The 21749-nt window shown below is 36.8% G+C and overlaps 1 protein-coding gene across 1 annotated transcript in view; it reads right to left on the bottom strand.

Annotated features, from left to right (window-relative positions):
* Positions 1-21749, bottom strand: part of Nav3 (neuron navigator 3) — a gene marked incomplete at its 5' end in the record, with an annotated part of 238763 nt that overhangs the window by 48533 nt on the left and 168481 nt on the right. Inside the window, 4 exons of the mRNA XM_059245802.1 lie at positions 4014-4097; positions 9487-9564; positions 12952-12975; positions 18659-18711. Coding sequence (XP_059101785.1) covers positions 4014-4097; positions 9487-9564; positions 12952-12975; positions 18659-18711 — 239 coding nt within the window. The remainder of the gene's footprint in view (positions 1-4013; positions 4098-9486; positions 9565-12951; positions 12976-18658; positions 18712-21749) is intronic.

Genomic DNA, 21749 nt, shown 5'->3' with positions numbered 1-21749 from the left:
CACGAGCCATGTGGCAAGGTATAGATTAATGGAAATGGATTAATTTAAGCTGTAAGAACAGTTAGCAAGAAGCCTGCCACTGCCATACAGTTTGTAAGCAATATAAGTCTCTGTGTTTGCTTGATTGGGTCTGAGTGGCTGTGGAACTGGCAGGTGAGAGAGATTTGTCCTGACTGTGGGCCAGGCAGGAAAACTCAAGCTACAGCCTGGTTACCTTTGAAAATGCTCACGGCTTTTCGGGGCTCTATCTCTAATGGAATCATAGTTATCTGCCTCCTGAGACATTCATACATATCTTTTCTGTTTTCTGGGCTCTAAGTATACAAAAATAGTATTCTGGCATAAACATTTGACAAAAGAATCAGAGTTACTTAGCATCTGGAATCAAAAAAAAATTATTAGGATACTATTCAAGGGAGTTACTTTGGTGAATAAATTGAAGTGATATTTCCATGTACTTTCAATGGCATATGATGTTTAAAAGCATTCTGTGAAGCTAGTTTGTTCAGAGGACTTTAATACTATGTGGACTGTGATGTTTTGGTTGTTCGAGACAAGGTTTCTCTGTGTAGCTTTGCTCCTTTCCTGGAACTCACTCTGTAGCCTAGGCTGGCCTCGAACTCAAAGAGATCTGCCTGCCTCTGCCTCCCTAGTGCTGTGATTAAAGGCATGTGCCACCACCACCCACCCAGCTTACTTATATTTTTATCATCATCTGTTACCTATCAGAATATAAATTCCAGGTAGGATATATGCATTTGTAAGAACACACATATATGATGACTATTAAAATCAATTTAAATCATATAACTACATTACCATTTTTATGTATATATATAAAGAACAAAAACTTTAGAAAAATACTATCTATCACCTAATTTATTCTAATTTGTGAAAAAAAATATACATATCCTTTCTGGAGTTTTTAATTCCACCATGTACCCATATCTATAGATGCAGATAGAAATAGGCAAATAATACATCTAGCTTTTTTTAAATTCATATTATTTTCTTCTTGCCCTATAGAAGTTAAATATAAATTTCGTAAAAGACTAAGTGGGTAAATGAACCTTGGAACTCTAGACACTGAGATAAAAAACTCAGCTCTATATTCGTGATGCTTTTTCTTGAGATTGTTGAATCACCAGAGAGCAATATACCCTTTTTATCTTAGTTCCCTGAAGGAATGCCTTTCCTGAAATATGATTAAATGTTATGCCCTCAGCTTTTAGAAAGATGTCTAAGTGAACAATGTTCTTTGTCTTCTGTTATTCCATGACCCCAATTTAAGAAACCTCGAGATACATTTATCCTTCAATCTGGGGCCAAGATGTTCGTCTGCTCAATCTAAATTACACTGTTCTGGTCAGACAATGAGAACAAAACCCACCAAGAAATCTTCCTTTGTTCCTCAGCTTCCTTGAAAGCTGGTTCAGTTTAGGGCTTTGTGGATGGGCCATGTGGTTTAGATACCTTGTTGTAGGTATTCATCTGCTGTTTTGAATCAGTTTCTGGACAATTTCAATAATTTTCGTGATATTATTTTAAGTATACTTTGTATATAATGACAAAAAGTTCTTATATTAAATAGTTATATTTCAAATATTTATAGATTATCCCCAGATATCATAAGGTAACATACTTGCATATCTTACATAATTCTATTGGAAAATTTACTTGCACATATATAAAAGAGTTAAAGGAAATATGAAGGGATCATCAATAGTCACTATGCAATTTGCTTTCTTCAAGATATCACAATGAATGCTAACCATCATTCCCAGAAATATAACTAACATAAGTCAGGTATGAATTAGTTTACATCCTTTCTTTTTCTAGTTTTGCACATGTTTTGGTGCATAATGTACATGTCTGTGCATGTATGTGTATGTATGCATGTGTACATGCATGGCTGGAGTTTAAAGTTGACATTTATTATCATCCTAGATTGTTCTTTACCTTATGAATTTCAGGTCCCTTAATGAACCTAGATCTAGTCTGTCAAGCCAGCTGGTTATTGGAATTGCCTGTTTCTGCCCAACCTACCTACCACCCACAGTAGGATTGGAAGTAGACCCTCATACCCATTTGACTTTTACACTGAGTTCTGTGGCATCCTTAATATAGATCTCATACTTCCTTGGCAAAAGATTTACCCAATAATCTTCCAGTCTTTTTAGGATTTTTATAAGGAAAAAAGAGAAACGTGTGGGAAGTTAATATTTCTGGATTGCCCCAATGCATGTGATACAATCATAACATTCTGCTTATTTTTCATGTTGATCTTAGAAGGTGCTTATTTGTTATTAATATGACCTACAGAGGTATCAATGGTTAAAGGGAACATTCCAACTGTTAAATCAGTGGATTTGAGGTTAAGCTCTCTCAAGATTAGATAATTCTTTCTTGTTTTGTTTTTAAAGACAGGGTTTCTCTGTGTAACAGCTCTTGCTGTTCTGGCACTTGCTCTGTAGACCAGGCTGGCCTCGAACTCACAGAGATCCACCTGCCTCTGCTTCCTGAGTGCTGAGACGAAAGGTTTGTGCCGCCACCACCTCCTTGCAAAGATTAGATAATTCTTAAAGAGACACAGCCAGAATTCATGGTCAAGGTTTCCAGTTTCCGTGTTATTAGCTATTCTGTTCTGCCTAGCTAGTTAAAGGGCCTTATAATCCTGTTTGCTGGGTTCTTATGCTACATAGTGAAGGAGAAATCCATACCAAAGAAGGAAAAGAGGAAGGAGGGAAGGAAAGGGGTAAATGAGAGGAGAAAGAGACAAGGCAGGGGAGGAAGGGTGTCGAAGGGGAGAGAAGAGATAAGTTTAAGAACTCAGAGGGGTCTGTTAGACACCTTCTAGAAAGTTTTGATGAAAGTGAACCAAATTGACAAAATGTTGTCATGGGCAGAAATCTAGGACCTAGAATAAACTAAAGGACTGCTTTGTATAATTATACAAGGATATAAGATTATCTCCCTTTTAGTTTGACTGTTCATGTTGTACTTTCTAAAACAAGTTTTATACACTTACAAATCTTGGTTATGCAACACCTTATAAAGCCAAACAAAAAACTGCAGCTCTCCCTAGAGGTAGATATAGGTATAGGCTGTAAATATCCAAAACTTCTTAGAATGTAGATCTGTATGGAGAATCAGATGAATACAGGGATGTCTGTCCATGCTTTGTACATATGTAGCCTTTCTAAGACATTGCCATGAAATTTAGGGACTGCACCAGTTTCTGCCAGCAATACAAGAAGGTCAAGGGCATGAACTAACAGCAGGGAAGAAAGCTGGTCTTCACAGAAGAGTGACCAATCTCTTTCTTGATAGATTAGAATATTTAAATATATTTGCCTCCGAGAACTCAATTCTGTTTTCCTTTCTACTATTCTTTATTCCAAACTATAAAATCCTTTGCATGTATTTTAAGTTTTTGATGTAATTGAAGTAATGTTTCTTCAAATAAACATAGCATCTCAGATGCCAACTAGCTTTTTGATGCAAAAAATGCAAAGAATTGTCCCTCTCATAACTGGTACGTTCTGGTGTCTCTTACTTTGGAATCCTAATGTCATTTCCAAGCAAGCTTCTTGATGTGTCAGATTATACCCATGGTCTACTAAGAGGCTTAGGAACCATGCATTTGTGAAAATTCTCATTTAAGTACATTTCTTGTTAACTCCGTAACAATTTGAGACTATTTGAATTCTCCTATATAAAGATTCCTCTCAACATTTGGTATTCATTTATAGTTGTAGTTGGAAGTAAAGAGACAGAAGTGTCTGACAGAGCTATGGGTGCCTTTGTGTCTCTGTGTTCCAATATGGGCAATCTGATTGCGTCTTTAAATTAGAACTGCCACAGAAATGGTACTGTCACCTCATTGTTTCAGTTTAGCACAGAATGGATGCTCTGCAGTACTGCTTTTAAAGCACTAAAAACCTGCCGGATATTTAGCATTCTGTGAAGTGTACCATCTCCTTTCAAGCCTCAGTGGCAATTACTGGCCATACCTTTTGTTCCGCTGTCATGGTCAGACTCTGCAATCGGCCAGTCATATTCCCTAAACTCTTTTCAAAAGCTGCTACGAGGTGAGCCTACAAAGAAAAGAGAAGAAAGATAGTTAAAATGTCAGAGTCTCTCTTGGATAAGATAAAGCCCTTCATTTTGCAGAATGCTTAATTCCAGCTGTTTCAACGTTTTAAGTGCTGTGGCTCTCACGGTTAGTTCTCAATGGTGATGATCCTTTAACACATATCTTCATTTTTCCATTTCTACACTTTGGCTTCCTAAAATCAGTGTTTCAGTCTTTTGACATTTAATGTGAGCTCGGCTTCCAAAAGGGGGTGGTATTTTTGCAAATAACAACACCTTCTGACTTGCACATCACGCAGCGATCTGACACCCAAAATGCCGAACAAATTTCCCAGCTGCCAAGTTTGTAGAAAGAAAGCCCAAAAGGAGGTCACTGAAATAGTCAATGGACAAATGTTCCTCATTTCTCGACTTCCGTGATGACCTTTGAAGATATTGTTAGCACTTCTATTGTGAGGACATTCTCCTTCAAGTGTCAGACATCTGCTGACAGCTAGAACATTATCTTTTCTCTTTTTCTACTTAACAAAGAACTGAGTGGGAAAGACTTGTCTTCACTTTCAAATCTCTGCCATAAAAGGGCTTCTCTCCTTGCTTTTGATTCCCTTCAGGTACAGAAGTAGAGACAGGCCAGGCAGAAGTAATCACATGGCCAAACTTAACACAAAGTGTTGTTGGACTGGGGGTTTTATTTTAAATTTTAGAGAGTTACACATATTATCGTATTTAACCGTCACACTTATGATTAGGAATGCATGAAGGCACAGCTGTCATCTAGGACATTTCCTACTGATTCAATAACACGAGGAGCATGTACGCAGCCCAACGGGGTGATCAGCCAGTCCTATGACTTCAGAAACATCTGCAGACATACTATCTCAAACTGATATAATTTATTGTGTTCCTAAAAGGATCTAAAGATGGAGTATTTTCTAATCTCAATCTATGACAAACTAGATCTGGGTAAAATCTAGTCAATTCTGGCAAAAGCTTGATTTTTTTTTTTTCCTGAAGGAAGGGTGTGATGGGACCCTAATACATCTTTTTTGTTGCTATAGAAGAGCTCAAAGGATGAGGAACTTTCTATCAAACGGCTAGCAAAAATCCCCATAAGTGTCAGGACTCCGATGGTTTATTCCATAACTAGGGTCATTGCCTTTGTTCTCAGGGCAAAACAATTTGTAAAGAATACTACCAAGTTTCAACCCTCCATGCACACGCTTTATTCTCTTATTCAGTTACTGGGGCCTTTCCCTTCCTGTGATAACCATTAGGTCACATCTATGTTGACTGCTTTCTTGGTACTTTTTATATCTAAATTTGCATTCTCAAGCACTATGTTTTAATTTGACCACTTTGACAAAGTCCCCAAGTATTATCATAAAGTTTTCATGACTTTTTCTTCTTTTTTTATATTGCTTTTGAAATAAACCATTCTTATGTCTGAATTTATAATATATTTGCCATGATGGCTTTCTGTATGGATTACAATTTTGTGATTTTGCAATAATCTCACTATGCCCATAAAACAAGGTGCTAAATCCTAAAAATAAGGTTGCCACATCCCACCCCCATGAGGAACATACTGGAAGAAAAAAAATTCTTATTTGATAAAGGAAATAATCCTGGACATTGTGATATTTTACTTCTCCAAAAGTCAAGAAAACAAATGTTTAATTATTGGGCTGTGGGTCTTTAATGTGTCCATTTGAAAAAAATTACTTTGTAATTTGTGTATATTTTGGCAATTTAATAGGAATTTAAAATATGAAAATATTAGGATTATAAAGAATAAATTGAGCCGGGAGGTGGTGGCGCACGCCTTTAATCCCAGCACTCAGGAGGCAGAGCCAGGTGGATCTCTGTGAGTTCGAGGCCAGCCTGGGCTACCAAGTGAGTTCCAGGAAAGGCGCAAAGCTACACAGAGAAACCCTGTCTCGAAAAACTAAAAAAAAAAAAAAAAAAAGAAAAAGAAAAAGAAAAAGAAAAGAATAAGTTGTGTACCTAAATTATATTGATTACATCTTGTAGCTTCAATTAATGAAAAAGTATTTTTCTTTCTTTTTTTAATTAAGAATTTTTTTCATTCATTTTATACACCAAAGATCCCCCTCTTCCTTCCTCCCGCCCCCACCCCAAGCCTTCCCCTCCCAGCCTGCCCTCCCACAAGAAGACAAGGCCTCCTATGGCGAGGCACTTCTAGTAGAGATTATGGAGCTTGATCTGTTTGGGGGGCCCCCTGGCGGTAGAATCAGAATCCATCCCTGGTGCATGAGGGGGCTTTTTGGAGCCCACTACTTATGAGTATTGAGCTGCCTAGTCTTATGTCAGTTTGGCACTTACTAGAGTCATCTGAAAGAAGGGACCCTCAATTGAGAAAATGCTTACATAAGATCCAGCGGTTAAGACATTTTCTTAATTAGTGATCGACGGGGGTGGTGCCATCCCTGGACTGGTGGCCCTGAATTCTATAAGAAAGGAGGCTGAGCAAGCAATGGGAAGCAAGCCAATAAGCAGCATCCCTCCATGGCCTCAGCATCAGCTCCCGCCTCCACGTTCTTGCCCTGTTTGCGTTCCTGTCCTGACTTCCTTCGATGATGAACAGTGATATGAAGGTATAAGTCAAATCCTTTCCTCCCCAACTTACTTTACGATCATGGTATTTCACTGCAGCAATAGAAACCCTAACTAGGACAAATGTAAATGTCTAATCTTGGTAAACTTTCTTTTTACTAACTTTTCACAAAAGCCTTAATTGGTAAATATCATTTGGGTCAAGTTATTTATGATAGAAAGTATGTTTTAGAAAACGATCATTTTATAGTTATATATTTCTGGCTTGGCTTATCAGATGAACTTTGTTAATTCTGAAGTAACGAATATTAAGTTTCTCACTAAATACAAACAGCAACAGAAAAATAATGGAGTAAATGAGGGACAATTTTTTTCATCACTATTTTTAATACCTTGTTTGGGAAACTTTGTGAGTTCTAAAAGAAAATATGATTTTCAGAGTGGTTGCAGAGTTTACTAGATTGTTATTGTTTTTAGTAGTTTTTTTCCAAAATATTTTTCAAAATAGAGTAGAATGTATTAATATGAGATAAAACAGAGGTGTCTAACTGCTAGTTAAGAATAGCTATTTCTCATAATGGTCATGAAATTGCACTATATAATGTGACACACACAAAGAAAATTACTATGATTTTTTCACAGCAAGATGAAATGTGATTATATATAATGCCTTCATTGCATATATTGACATAGAATGAAGTAACAGTTTGTTACACTAGCAGAACAAGCCTTCTATACAGTCTCTTGGGACAATACAGCTGTTTTCAGAGCACATCTGTAAAGAAGGAAGGACTACTGTGTGCTGCACTGATGGGACTTTATTCTGCCAATCAAATGGGAAGACTGCCCACTCAATACTTTGCTGCTTTATCACTGTGCTCTACTGAACAGTGATAAAACAAGTTTAAACAGATGTATTAAAGTCGAGTCCCAGCATGGAACACACAAATCACAAAACTGAACCTAGTCAAGTGAACTCACTAGGATCCAATACAGTTGTTCATAGATTAAGAGGAAGTGAATGGTCCTTAAACAATCATTAAATTGAAAAATACTCATCAAAATCTGTCTTTATGAAGTATACCTCCTATACTTTCATATACCAATCCTCCCTGTGGAGATCATACATTTAAACAAATACCATGTTTACTTAACAGTCTGAATAAGTTAATAGGCAAAGACTAATAAAGTCTGTTCAGCTAATAAACTATATGAATTTTAATATAAAGACCTGCCTTTACCTACAAACAGAAATTGCAAAAAAAAAATTAAAAAAAAAAAAAACTCCAGGTCTGGATATAGCTCAGGTGATAAAATGCTTGCCTGGCATATATGAGTACATGAGTCCAAACCCAAGGACCACAAAAGCAGATCAACACGCAACAAAAAATGTGATCATCATGAATGAGCTGGTCACTGAGGCTTCTTCACTGCATATAAATACAATCAAACACATTTGTGGCTTTTCTACTGATCCTTGTCTTCTGGATATAAGTTCAGAAACCCAGCAGTTTAACAGTACTATCTATCTATCTATCTATCTATCTATCTATCTATCTATCTATCTATCTATCTATCTACCTACCTACCTACCTATCTATCTATCTATCTATCTATCTATCTATCTATCTATCTATCTATCTATCTATATCATAAAATTTACAATGGTCTCAAAACTATCTCTTGAGAGATCAATAGTGAAGAAAGAATGTTATTTTCTAGCTATGTTTAAAGGGGAAAAAAATCTGCCTTTGTTGTTAGGCATTTCCTGACACCATTTATGAACAATAATAGTCTATCTCAAGTGACTATTATCCCCTGGAGTTAAAACATAATGTCAACTCAGACGCAGAGCAAAAATTAATTCACTGTGAGTGAAATGACTTATTTCCTGTGGATTCACATTATAGTGTCATATACTATGGTTCTGCACCTGTTCATTTTTGATATGTCATGCTTTGTGGAGGAGAAAGAATACACCTCCATGGAGGAGCAAAGAGGCAACAGTGATGTAAGAGGGAGAAACTCAAAGCCACCCAGCAGAAAGGACCGAGCTAAGACTACAGAGGGGCATATGGTAGCACGGCAGGGGCTTCCGTACCCCCTGCGGATGCTTCTCACACTATTGTTCCCTAACACTGGGCACAAAGCCACATGCCCTCCTGTGTTAGAGTTTGTCGACTTTGAGTCCTCTAGGAGTGTGGAAAGACATTCGATAGAAAAGGTTAACGTGCTGACGGTCTTCAATGTTGCCATTTTCATGGATGCACAATGCTTTAGTGCCAGACAATGTGTTCTTCTAAACTGCACAAAGGAGGCCATGGTATTTTTGAGAGAGCCGTTATCTCGTTTGACAATGGAGCTAAGCTTCATATTTAAATTCAAGTGAATTTATTTTGAGCTTTATTGTATGCTTCATTAATTGTTGAAAGGGACAGGACCCATGAATATTTTGCCTCCCACAGTCAGATACTAACAGCCCTTACTATGTTCTGGCTTGAGAAAAATTCCTACATGCGATGGAACAAATGTAAGAAACAAGAAAAGAGGCAACACTTATCTTCATGGCTGTTGTCTGTCATTTTCTAAGGCACAAACTTTTTTCGTTGTTTTGTTTTGTCTTACCATGTTGCCACTCATGAGTTTAGATTTATATTTTATTAGTCAGTGGGCAGAAGACTTCAATTTCATGTGAGTTCTACCTTCCAGTGACTTATACTGTGTAACTGTGGACACTTTAACTTTGTTAATCATGCTATTCCCTCTCATTAGATAAAAATCTGTTCTGATGTCTCCAAACAACAAAAGGCAACTTACATTTGCCGACAGCTGAGATGTGAGGGTAGCGACTTTCTCCTGGGATGCCACGAGTTCTCTCCGTAGCTTATGGATTTGCTGTGCAATTAAAAAATCCAATAAACTAAATGATCCATTCAAATGAAGACTTCAGTACAAGAAAGCAAGTATAGTAACCACAGGTGAATCAGTAACAACTCCAGAGAAGTGAACACTAGCTATACTGCAGCTCCCAAATACTACTTAGGAAAAGAGGAATGGATTTCTAATTTTAATGTTGGGACCCAGATCTGCTCATCCAACAATACTACTGGTTCTATTTGTAAATCCTGCAGGACTGATGAAGTAGTTCACTGTCTCTATGGAGTCTCTTCCTTCTAAAACGTTATTGTGATTAAAAACTCAGGCATAAAATAATCTTTAAAAATTCATATAGACTATCTACATATTTTCTTGATTTTTCTAGGTAAATGATTCACCACATAATTTCTTTGAAAACCTCACAGATGTTTTCAACATACATTTTAGTTTTCTATATTTTATAAATTTTCAAAAAAGCATAGACTATCTTATAATGCACAAAACCTGGATTGAAATTCTTCATGAGTCTATATTTGAGAAGAAATATTTCTTTCTTTTTGAGACAGGATATTGTCAAGTAGCCCAGGCTGTCCTCAAACTTGTAATTCTCCTGCCTCAGGTTCTGGAGTAGAGCAAGTATGAGCATATATCACTATGCATAACACAAAGTAATTTTATGGGATGGAACTTTCATGGTGCATTGATAATTTCAAGCTAATGCATCTTCGAATGCCTTTATTCAGTGACCTACTATTAGCTATGAGCAGAAATGTTTTGTAGTTATCTAAGGTATAAATTAAGGGGGCAAATTATGAACATCGTGCAATTCACTAAGGAAACCAACAAAATAAATATTCTTAAATGGTTTTGTTTTTTACTGATTTTCACTTTAGTAACACAGACACATCAATATCATACCGTATTTTTCACTTCAATTAATCACATCTCATATTGCCAGGAAATGTAAACAGTGATTAAAATGGTAAAGCATTTGCAAGCATATGAAAATTGCTTCTGCAAGTGTATTTCTGGTCTCAAGAAGATCCAGTCCTTTAGATGCAAAGTGTTCTACATAGATTTTTTTTTAAGTCTCTTATTCTTGGGGCTGGATAATCCAAACGTTTTCTAAGTGTGGAAGGACATTTTGGACATAGGTCATTAAGTGTCTTTTCCCCGTCTACACAATATATTGTTTTATTTTGGAAAATAAACAGTAATCAATATTGAGAGGAGTAAGAAAAAGGAGTGATGTTTATCTCAATACAGAAATAGAAAATAATTATATAATTTCTCTTCATACTGCCAACAGAGAAAGGTAATCATCAATGTTATCCAGCTACAAAACTTGTGACCTATAACAGTGATGTGCCTGAAAGATATACACAGTATATCTGACACAGTAGTGGTACAAATGTTTGGAAGTAACCAATCACTTTTTTAGGGCCATTCCATGAGATGGAAGCCATACCTGACACTGCTAAAATGGCCAAGAACCTGCAACTAGGTCGACCAGGGGCCTAGGGTAAAGCCTGGTACCATTGTTCTGCAAAGGGATCATAACATTAAAATGGCCCTAGAGACATATTGCTATACTCATATATATCAGCTCTTCATGCAACCCTCATAAGAGAAGCTTCTTGAAGTAGATAGGAATTAACATAGAGACCCACAACTGGCCAATGTGCAGAAAGTGAAAGACTTTCAAGCACTCAGTCCTAAATAGTTGTCTTCATCAAACCTCTCTCTTAAGGATGAGGGATCTAAGTAGAAGAGGAGGCAGAAAGACTGTAAGAGCCAGAGGTGAATGAATGACTCCAGGAAAACAGTGTCTTCCAGCCTCAATTCCAGTCAATAAGGACTGACACACTTATGAACTCATAGAGACTATGGCAGCATACACAGGGCCTGCACAGGTCCAAACCAGACAGGGTCCCAGCACTAAGAAAGTAGGCTGACCTACTATATGGGGTCCTACCCTTATACAGTTTCACTAAGAATGATTTCACTATAATTTCTATTTTTAAAATGGAAATCTACCTCAGTTCCAAAGAACGATGGGCTACTTTTCAAACTGAAAGAGGTTTTCTCAACTTACAGGTAATTACATAATTCTAGTTCTTGTAGCATATAATCCAGAAAACTATAAAGCAATGTATGGTACCTTTTTCAAAGCTCATGATCACCTACGAGCATAAATGACAAAAGGAGAATTGGATAGTTACTAGCAGACACTGCTGTTTTCCAAACCTCAGTAACTGTTTCATGACCAACACTACAAGTCTTGCCATGTCTATGTGATGTAAAAATTGATAGTTTCAGTTAAAAAATTGTGTGTGTGTGTGTGTGTGTGTGTGTGTGTGTGTGTGTGTGTGTGTGTGTGAGAGAGAGAGAGAGAGAGAGAGAGAGAGAGAGAGAGAGAGAGAGAGAGAGAGAGAGAGAGATTAAAACTCTGTCAGGAGTTTTGAACATATTTTGGCACAAATTTTAAATCTAAACCTTTATAAAATAAGTTCAGTGAGAATGACTTCCTCTGCAAGGCCACTTTCAAAGCATTTATTTTATCTCCATCAGTGTAAACCTATAAAAGATTTGTTACTACAGTCCGAATAAAGTTTCAGACTTACTATTAACTTATGTGTTTGTGTGTGCACCTATGCATTTGCATGTGAATGTGAGCTCAGGTTCTTTCAGAAGTCAGAAGAAGGAGTTGCATCCCTGACAGCTGGAGATCCAGATGTTGGTAAGTCACTAGACATGGGTGCTTAGGCCCTCTGCAAGTATAGTGTACACTCTAAAGTTCTAAGTCACCTCATCAGCCTCCATGAATAAAGTCTTAATTTAACTCCCCCTGCTCTCATAGGCTTGAAGCTTTTCTTTACAAAGGTAAAGAAAAATTTCCTCTCCAAGCAGAAAGTTGGTTTGGTACATGACTGTAAGCAAATGTGTATTTGTGAAATGGATCCCCTATACAGAAAAGAATAATTCATAGAGGCGGCATAGTCATGCCATAAACAGATAGTCAGGGTTGTGGTACCTGTGTGGAAAAGGCCCTGTGCATCAGACTCTATAGTTTCATTGATCCTAAACAGAGTATCTCAGATAGTGAGAAAAGGACATTGAAATGGATGTGTGGCTCTCCTACTTAAGAATGAATGAATGAATGAATAAATGAGTAACTGCTACTATAGATAATGTACTAGGTGTCAAGGCTCAGGCAGAATGAGAGGAAAGCTTGCTGATAGAACTTCTTTCATTTTCCCTAAGAGGCAACATCTAAGGCCGCAGATCAACTTCTAGAAGTCCTATAGTGATGTTAGTGTATCAAGCACCCTCTAGTGGCAATAAAACTGATTTCATCCTCAAGTAAGGCAGGTTTTCAAATATTAAAATGATACAGAATTTTACCTCTGAATGTGCCTTTTCTTCAGCCTATAAAAAATAACAGAGGTTTTAATTATAAAAATACAGTCAACTTATTCTATACACAAAAATGAAGAAAGTATTTTAAACATATATGTACAACTTCTATGATCTAACATAAGAATAAAATACAAGTCTATATAACTAATATAATAAAACAATGTACTATAGGAATGAAATGGATAGGTATATATGACACAAAGTATTTAAAACTATAGGTAATAGATATATAAAACGCCTCAAGACAATGAAACAGCTTACAATCTACAGGAACCATAAAATATCATTATAACCTTATACTCTAAATACATGTATACAGGGGAATGTGAAATGTCTGTGTGTTTGTGTGTGTGTGTGTGTGTATCAGATTTCTTGAAATTATATAAACTTTAGCTAAGGATTAGTTAGAAGAATTTTATCTTCTGATTTATACATTATAAAAAATGACAAATGGAGTTGAAGGTGAAATGCTGGCCACTACTGTTAACAATAGAAAGTAGGGGTTACTGATTCCTATTTGCTTTTAGTTTCCTTAATGGTTATTAAGTTTTTTGGTAGGCACATCAGCTAAACAACAAAATACTTTGTTTTAAAGTGGTAATAAAAAAGACAGCCAAATAACTTTGGCTGTGCAGCTTATGGAAATGAAAACGGCTATACAAAATGGCAGGGTGTTTTATACCTCTGTACAGAAAACTCCTAGGTCTTTTTTTCCCATCTTCATGCTGGGCTATGAAGTGCCAGCAAATGAGTTATGTGCACCATTACATTTGGGAACCTGCTGCAATCTGGAAAGAACTGGAGGATGTGTAATGTTGCTGAACAAAATACCTCTGCCTGTTGCCACTTGCTGAAAAAAGCTGCAAAACAGTCTTGTCACCTGTGGTTGCTTTGGGGACATTTTGTGATTAATTGACACAAAAATGCCTGAATTGGTTTTGATCTGTTTTCTTGAAGAAAGAAAACACACACACACACACACACACACACACACACACACACACACCTCTGTGTGTGTGCATGCACTCACAGACATGCACATATACTTGGACACACATACACATACACACACACATACAAACATACATATAAAATGCAAATAACACAACTTCCTAAGTATATTTTATTCACAAGCATTTCTTCTAACCTGAATTTCGTTAATTTTTTCCTATGTTTAAAAAGTGTCAGGATGGATGTCAAGATACTTGCAGTGTGCTAACTATGAAGACTTGAATCGTCTTCATGAGAAAACTTTGGATGTAAAAGCAATGTTAACATTTGCCTTGGTCATTTTAAAACTCATTTTTAACATACAAGATTTTTATTTTTTTAAATTCTAGGAATTTGAAGTCATGATATGAGGTTTGGTGTTCAGCTCTGCAGAACAAGCAAAGAATATTAAGTCAGTAACTTGATTAAGCCTTATGTATGATTTTCTTTGTTCGACTACATAATACTTTATACATGCATTATCAATTTATTCTGGTCATATGCTGCCTTTAGGCTTATTCAGATTACATTACAATTATAAAGACTCAATAAATAATTGATGCGTTTTTAGAAAAGAGATCTACTTTATTTAGATGAAACAAAATATGATCATCACATCATCACATTTTCATTAAAATAACCTAAAGTTATAGATGTTAGTTACATACTAATGTGCTACATGGCATGAATTTTCTCATAGCTGAGTTTCCAAGACTATTGTTTTCTTTAATCCTTGCCTTCTTTCATATTCCATGGTTATTTTTATCAGTAATACCTACTACCATAAAAATGGAGCAATGAGACAAATATAATATTTTATCTCCCCCAGTAGCTTAGATCTGGGATTAAGGATGTTATAGTGGAGTTTGATTACATGATATTTTTAGTGAGTTTGTTGAAGCAAGACTAACATACTGAAGGATAGTAAACAATATAAAAATATCCTGCCTAAAAATATCAATTGATTCCTGTATTTCTCAAACTAGCTAAGCTCATTATTAATAATCACCTCATATTACTGTCTTTGTTTTAAGCAATTTGTGAAGGACATGTATCAGGATGAAACATGGGCCTTCTTCCCATGAAATCAGTAGAAAGTAGAATATAAACACAGAGTAGGATCAGCAAAAATTTCATATTTCACCAGTGGGAAAAAAATCTACTGCAGGGATCAGTAATGTAAAAGCTTAACAGTATCATACTTACAAAAATTAAAAGGTTCTAAGTACTAAAAATGGATAATCACACAGCCCTCTAGGCTATGCTTTGTTTTGTAATGTTAGCAGATCGACATATTAAGAAATACAAGAATGACAAGCAGCAGCCTGACCAACTTCAACGTAAGGGAGGAAAGAGGAGGCGGCAGGGGCTGTGGCTTGTCTGAAAGCCTATGTCCTTATCTAAAAAGGACAGCAAAGGAGGAGAGATTCATCTTGATGTAGCTGGATATTTCCATTATTATCATTATCGTTGAGGCAGGGTCCCTCTGTGCAGCCCTAGCTGTCCTCAAAGCTGCTATGCAAACCAGGCTGGCCTCAAGCTCTGAGAGATCCGCCTGCCTCTGCCTCCCGAGTGCTAAAACTAAAGGCGTGTATGACCACTCTTGGCCTTAAAAAAAAAACCAAACCAAAACAGAACAGATTACAGAAATTTAAATTTTTTAGACAAAAGCCTCAGATTGTAAAGGGTGGGTGTGGGTCTTAAAATAAGCACACAGGTTCCAAGCTTCTAGAGGTGACTCCTTGGCTGATGACAACAAGCCTGTGATTTCCGGCTTGCAAAGACCCTATGGGTGTAGAAGTCTGACCTTAGAGGAACAGTCCATGAACATGGGGCAACTTTCCTGACATATCTGGTCATGGCTAACTGAACCAAGGAAGAACGCACATCTATCCAGTTTTCCCCTAGCATCCCTAGAAAGGAAGAAATATTAATTCGAAATTGCTGCTTCGGTTTACAGCATGAAAAGTATGTCTGCTATGGATGATTGTTTGATAAACAAAACACTGATTGGCCAGTAGCCAGGCAGGAAGTATAGGCGAGACTAACAGAGAGGAGAAAAGAAAGGACAGGAAGGCAGGGGGAGGAGACACCAACTGCCATCCAGGAAGCATCATGCAGAGGCAACAGGTAAAGCCACGGAACACGTGGCAACATATAGATTAACAAAAATGGGCTTAGTATAAGAGTAAGAGTTAGACAATGGTAGGCCTGAGCTAATGGCTGAGCAGTTTAAATAATATAAGAGTCGGTGTGTTTATTTTATTAAGTGGGCTCCGGGACTGGCTGGGCTTGGCGGGAGCTAGAGAGAAAAACTGTCCAGCTACATATGTCCACAAGTGGATTCTACCATGGAGGTAGAAAAGGGTGTCAGAACCCCTGGAACTGGAATTGCAGATGGTTTCCAACCACCATGTGGGTACTGGGAATTTGACCCAGGTCTTCTGCAGCAGCACCAAGTATTCTGAAACACCATGTCACCTCTCTAGGGCCCCATATAATACTAATTCTTTGAACATATTAATTCTCATGTATGCCTTCATACCATCATAGTTTACCTTTCCACTCCTACCATCCTACAATTTAAAACCCTGGAGGAAAATTCTCTTTAGTGTTTACTGCTAAGCCCACTAGGCTTCATTCGATAACTCCACACCCATGGCCATATAGATCGCCATGGTTAAACTTTGTGGATCACAAAACAAAATGAATAGACACGAATGTGAAAGAAAGATTGGCGAGGAAGAGGGCTTGTGGGCAGGAGGGTGGGGGATATAAAAAATTGAACGATAGGAGAGAATATATATGTGAATAAATTTGATAAGACAAATAATAGTTTATAAAAATCTGTCCACTTGGTTTTATTTTAATTAGCATGTTTCAACTGTACACATTAAGGAGGTTCAGTATTATGCAGTGTGTGCTGAAACAGTGCAACCTGCCTTTCTGCGCTAATTCATAGCTTTAAGCATAAAACTTGTCCTATCTAATTTGAGCACCTACTAAGCATACTTGGTTATTCAAATGGAGATGGAGATGTAACAATCAGTCTCTAGATGTACTGCAAATAATCAATAGTAATTGACACCCCACAGTTAAAGTATTAAATAATGTAGGTAGAGAAGATGATTATTATTATAGGGAGGTCTGTCAGACCCTACAGTAGACCAATTAATCATCTGGGTTTTTTATTTTCCTGAAACCCATGATCTGTTTGCTCTTAAATCATAATGGAAGTTTTGTTCAAATATTATTATTGTAATTATTTAAAATGTGATTATCACAACTAATGTCTATTAAAGAACAAAACAATGACTATAAAGATGCTCCAAGTTTTCTTCCTCTATAAAAATCTGAAGTTCAGTAGTATATATCAAATGTATCTCAAGGAGCAACAATCTTGGCACAGTAGGAGGAACACCAAATCTTAACATATCTCTATTATATGTTTTTTCAAGTTATTTTTACCTTCCCTACTTTTTTATCCATTAGCCCAAAACAGTACATTTACCTAAACACTAACACTGATACCTTCATCAGAGAATGAATGTACTGGCAATTTTTACCATTAAAAGAGAAGCAAGAAAAATAGCCATGTCTCTAATGACAGTCTGATTTTAGATGTCGTATATAAAGCAGGAAATAAGAAAGGTTATAAGCAAAGGCTGTATTATTTCAACCTATGTATTTATATGCATGTACACATGCAACAATAATAACTAATGAAAACAATCAAGATAATACATAAAAGTAGAAGGAGGGCTTGGAGGTAGAGAAAGAAGAACATTGGGAACGGAGTGCAGGGTATGGAAAGGGAGGATTTCGGATGATTGGAGTATATTATATGTACGTATAAAAATCTCATAAGGAAACCCATTATTTGTACAATTAATACATGCAAAGAAAAAGGGGAAGAAAGGTGAAAATCATCAGTCTTGTCCTTAAAGCATAATTGCTGAGTGCAAGCTAAAGGCTGTGACCTTCTTATGCCCTTTCAATACAAAAGTAAAGATTACTCACAGAACTTAAAGCTGGACAAGACTCATTACCTGCTTTTCACATCTCACTGAAGGAAGCTTACCCAGCATGTAATTTCCTGATGGGTATTTTAAACAGAAGGAATTACCTTCAAGGACAAACATTCTCTCTCTCTCTCTCTCTCTCTCTCTCTCTCTCTCTCTCTCTCTCTCTCTCTCTCTCTCTCTCAAAAAAAAAAATTAAATCATAGTATCTATCACTGGGAGAAGCTGAAACACTGGTATTCATCTTCTGAGGAAAAAAAAAATTAAAAGTGAAGTCTTTCAGAAGATTCGTTTGTTTGTTTTTCTAGAGAAAAAAATCCCAAAACAAAAGCCACATATCTAGTTCTTCAAGTTCCTCCTGGTACAATCTTCTTCAAAAATAAAGTTAAAAACAATAACTGGAGAAAATGCTATAAAATGCTATTAGCCATGGATGAGAGTGGAAGTCAAGAAGCAGCCTGGACAGAGGATAAGGCATACACATGGTATAAGGACTCTTGTCACACTCCAGCATGTTTTATAGTATGGCTTTACCCTTACTCACTGCTCATAATGAATGCACTAAAGTGAGTGAATGTCATGTAAGCAGGCCACAGAAGGGCCCTATTTTACTAGATAACTGCTGTATTAACACCAGTTTATTTATTTATGGCAGAGGCAGAAAAAGAGACCATACTTACCGTAGAGTACAGAGAAGATGTGCTAGAGACCAGTGACAGCGAAGAACCATGAACTGGAGAAAACACCAAGCACATGGTTATAATAATGAAGTCAACTTGTAAGTTCATTTTTACTGAAAACATAAAGAACAGGTGGCTGGAAATATAAAATAACCACAGAAAAGGACCCGGTTATGAAAACATTTGACTGGAAAAACTCTTAGAGATCCAATTGTTTAATGGGTCACGGCCTAATTTACATGCTAACTGTAGTCACTCACCAAGTTACAGAGAGAAGTAGTGGGCTTAGGGCCCACCGCTTGTGCAAATGGGAAGCTGCAGAAAATTCCCATACATAATGAACAGAAACTTAAAAATTTCTAAACGGCTTTCATATCTCGTTCACTGAATTTCATTCTCCTAACATCAAGATCTACCTTCGGGATTTTTTCTCTACATATTTCCAAGGAAGTAAGTACTTGATTCAATTTGGTATTTCATTATTGTGATGAATTGATTGTGCTATTTGAAATGGGGGATCAATTCTTCTTAAATTTTAGCAATATAAAACATTTCCACCTCAAGATCAAGATTAGGATGAAAATTTCATTCTGACTCATTGATACACATCGAAAACAATGTCATCACAACTGAAGATGTGATGTTACTTCTGTACTTACAATGTATTAAACCAAAAAGGTGGGTAAAATAATGCTTAGTTATATTTGTAGATAAGTTCTTCCCTTCTCCATATGGAATAACGCTGTTGTTGCTTTTAACTCACTAGCTGAACCATGCAATGTCTAACACTATCGCAAGATCCTGGGCTCATACATAAATGAGATACAACCCTACGTGCTCAAAAAGAAGTCAAAAGCCACAATGAAAATGAAAACTGAAACAGAGTAATCCAGAGTCTATTGAGATCCATTGGGTAGTTCAAGGGCAGAGGGCAATGCCTCTAACTTGGTCTATAGAGAGCTGTGAAAGCCGCCCGGGATAGTGCCAACCCAGACGGCAACCAAGGGATGAAGTTTGAGAGAGTGCAAGAAAAAGAACCTTTTTATTTCTACTTTTGATGTGGTGTGTGTTGTGGTGGGGGGTTTTGCTTGGTCTGTATGTATAATATCAGTGCTTGCTTAAGGATGTATGTTAGTAACCAGTACAGGCTGTCATGTGGCTTCCTCTGCCACTCTCCTCCTCATGTCACGAGAAGGGTCCCCTGCTGAAATGAAGTTTCCTTTTTGACTAAGCAGCTTGCCCAGGGAGCTTAGGGAATCTTCCCGTCTCTGTCTCCAAGTGCTAAGCTTACATGTATCCACAACAACGGTTGGCTTTGTACACAGGTATTGGGCCATTATGCTTGTAAAGTAAGCATTCATATCCACTGGTCCAACTCCTTAGCTGCAGAAGTCTCTTTCAAAGTGTTTATTAGTATATAGATGAAAAGGGGAATGAAAAATAACCACTAGGGCTTGGGACAATACTATTACTTCACCAAGCGCACAAAGCATTACTCATTCATCTTCTGAAAAGACCTATTCTTTCAGTGTCTACATTGCTCTTTAGTGATGTTAAAAGAAATGACAAGAGTTAGCCTGGAGTACCAGAAGGAAGATGGACAATGCCGCAGAAGAGCCCATTCTCATGCTCTTCTTGGCTCGTGTTTTTTATAGACCTGTTACTTTATAGCTTGTGGCTTAGTCTTCTCATCCGTCAGTGTGAGCACTGAGCAAGAATTCAATCCAGTTTGAGACTGCCTTCATTCTAGACCACAATTTAAGCAAGCCCTAGTGGTTTAGCATGCAATTCAAGGGAAGAGAGAGTTCATTTCGCCCACCCAGGTTAGCTTTCAGCAATTCATATTATTTAAATTTCATACACTGGCTGCCAAATTTCCCAGCAACGAACATCATTCTGTTTGTAAATGGGGCCCTCTAGAAAGCCATCCATATGTTTAGCAGAGTATAAAAAGTATAAGAGGCTCCTGTGCGAGAGCAGGACACGATCACTTCATAAAGACAAGGGCCTAACATTTCAGATTATTTTTTATTTCATTTCAGTTATACTTTTTGAACTATGCTGCACCATCAGCTGGCCACCATCTATCACAGGGAGCTCAGTGGTTTGCTTATTATCCCAAAAGGCAGTGGCAAAGGGGGCAACTAAGTTAGTGCCAGCACATTAAATTTGCAGTAGTGACCTGAAGTTGTAAGAAAGATTACATAAGGAGATTCAATGGAGAAAAAAGGAGGAAGAGCTACATTTTATGTCCATCTCATCCACATGATAAATCTACATAGTGAATGGAACAGAAACTGGAGCTCACGATACTAGGAAACTTCCCCAAGTTCAGCCTATAAATAACTCATGACTAAAAGCTTACCTTCTGGTGTATTTCAAGTTTAGGGGTTTTGTGTTATGCACAGTTATTAAAGGTGGATTTTATGTTTGATTTTACTCTAATTACGTTAGATTTCTATGTTTAGTTTTATTTTCCTCTTAACTGACATGCTTTATGATGTGCATGCCATATGCTTTCTTCATGGGTAATTAAAAATGTTTCATTGAATTAAAGGAAAATTTCTTAAATTAGAATTGAGTTTTACAGAATATGTACACTTGAGAAAATATGTACACTTGAGCATGTATTTAGCTTCCTAGGACGTTTGCATGGATTTGTTTAGAGCATTCACGTGCAATTGTACAACAAAAAGACATTTGCTAGGCCAGGTATAAATTTTATTACCATTGGATAAAACTATGACTTGTTTTAGAAAATGTATGTGGAATATAAATTCTAAAATGTTACTGTAGCTAATAGCACACAGAGCTGAGAATAAAAGTTAGCAACATAAGAGCTTCATAAGATAATCCTTTTATGGCTTATATATCTTTATAGCTCTTTAATACGGTGTCAACAAAAACATTTGTTCTAATACATGACACATATGTCAAGGTTCTCTAAAGCTCTATGTCTATCTGTAGGAAACCATTGGATTTATCCAAACTGTTCTATAATCAAGCACCAATTCTAAAAGAAACTGACACACTTCATAATATGTAAAGAAACAATGAAGTATCTTCAAGCTTTAGTAAACCCAAAATAAGA

This window comes from Peromyscus eremicus, chromosome 18, assembly GCF_949786415.1.
Source record: "Peromyscus eremicus chromosome 18, PerEre_H2_v1, whole genome shotgun sequence".
NCBI classification, from domain to species: Eukaryota; Metazoa; Chordata; class Mammalia; order Rodentia; family Cricetidae; genus Peromyscus; species Peromyscus eremicus.
This window is presented reverse-complemented; position numbering and strand designations above follow the sequence as displayed.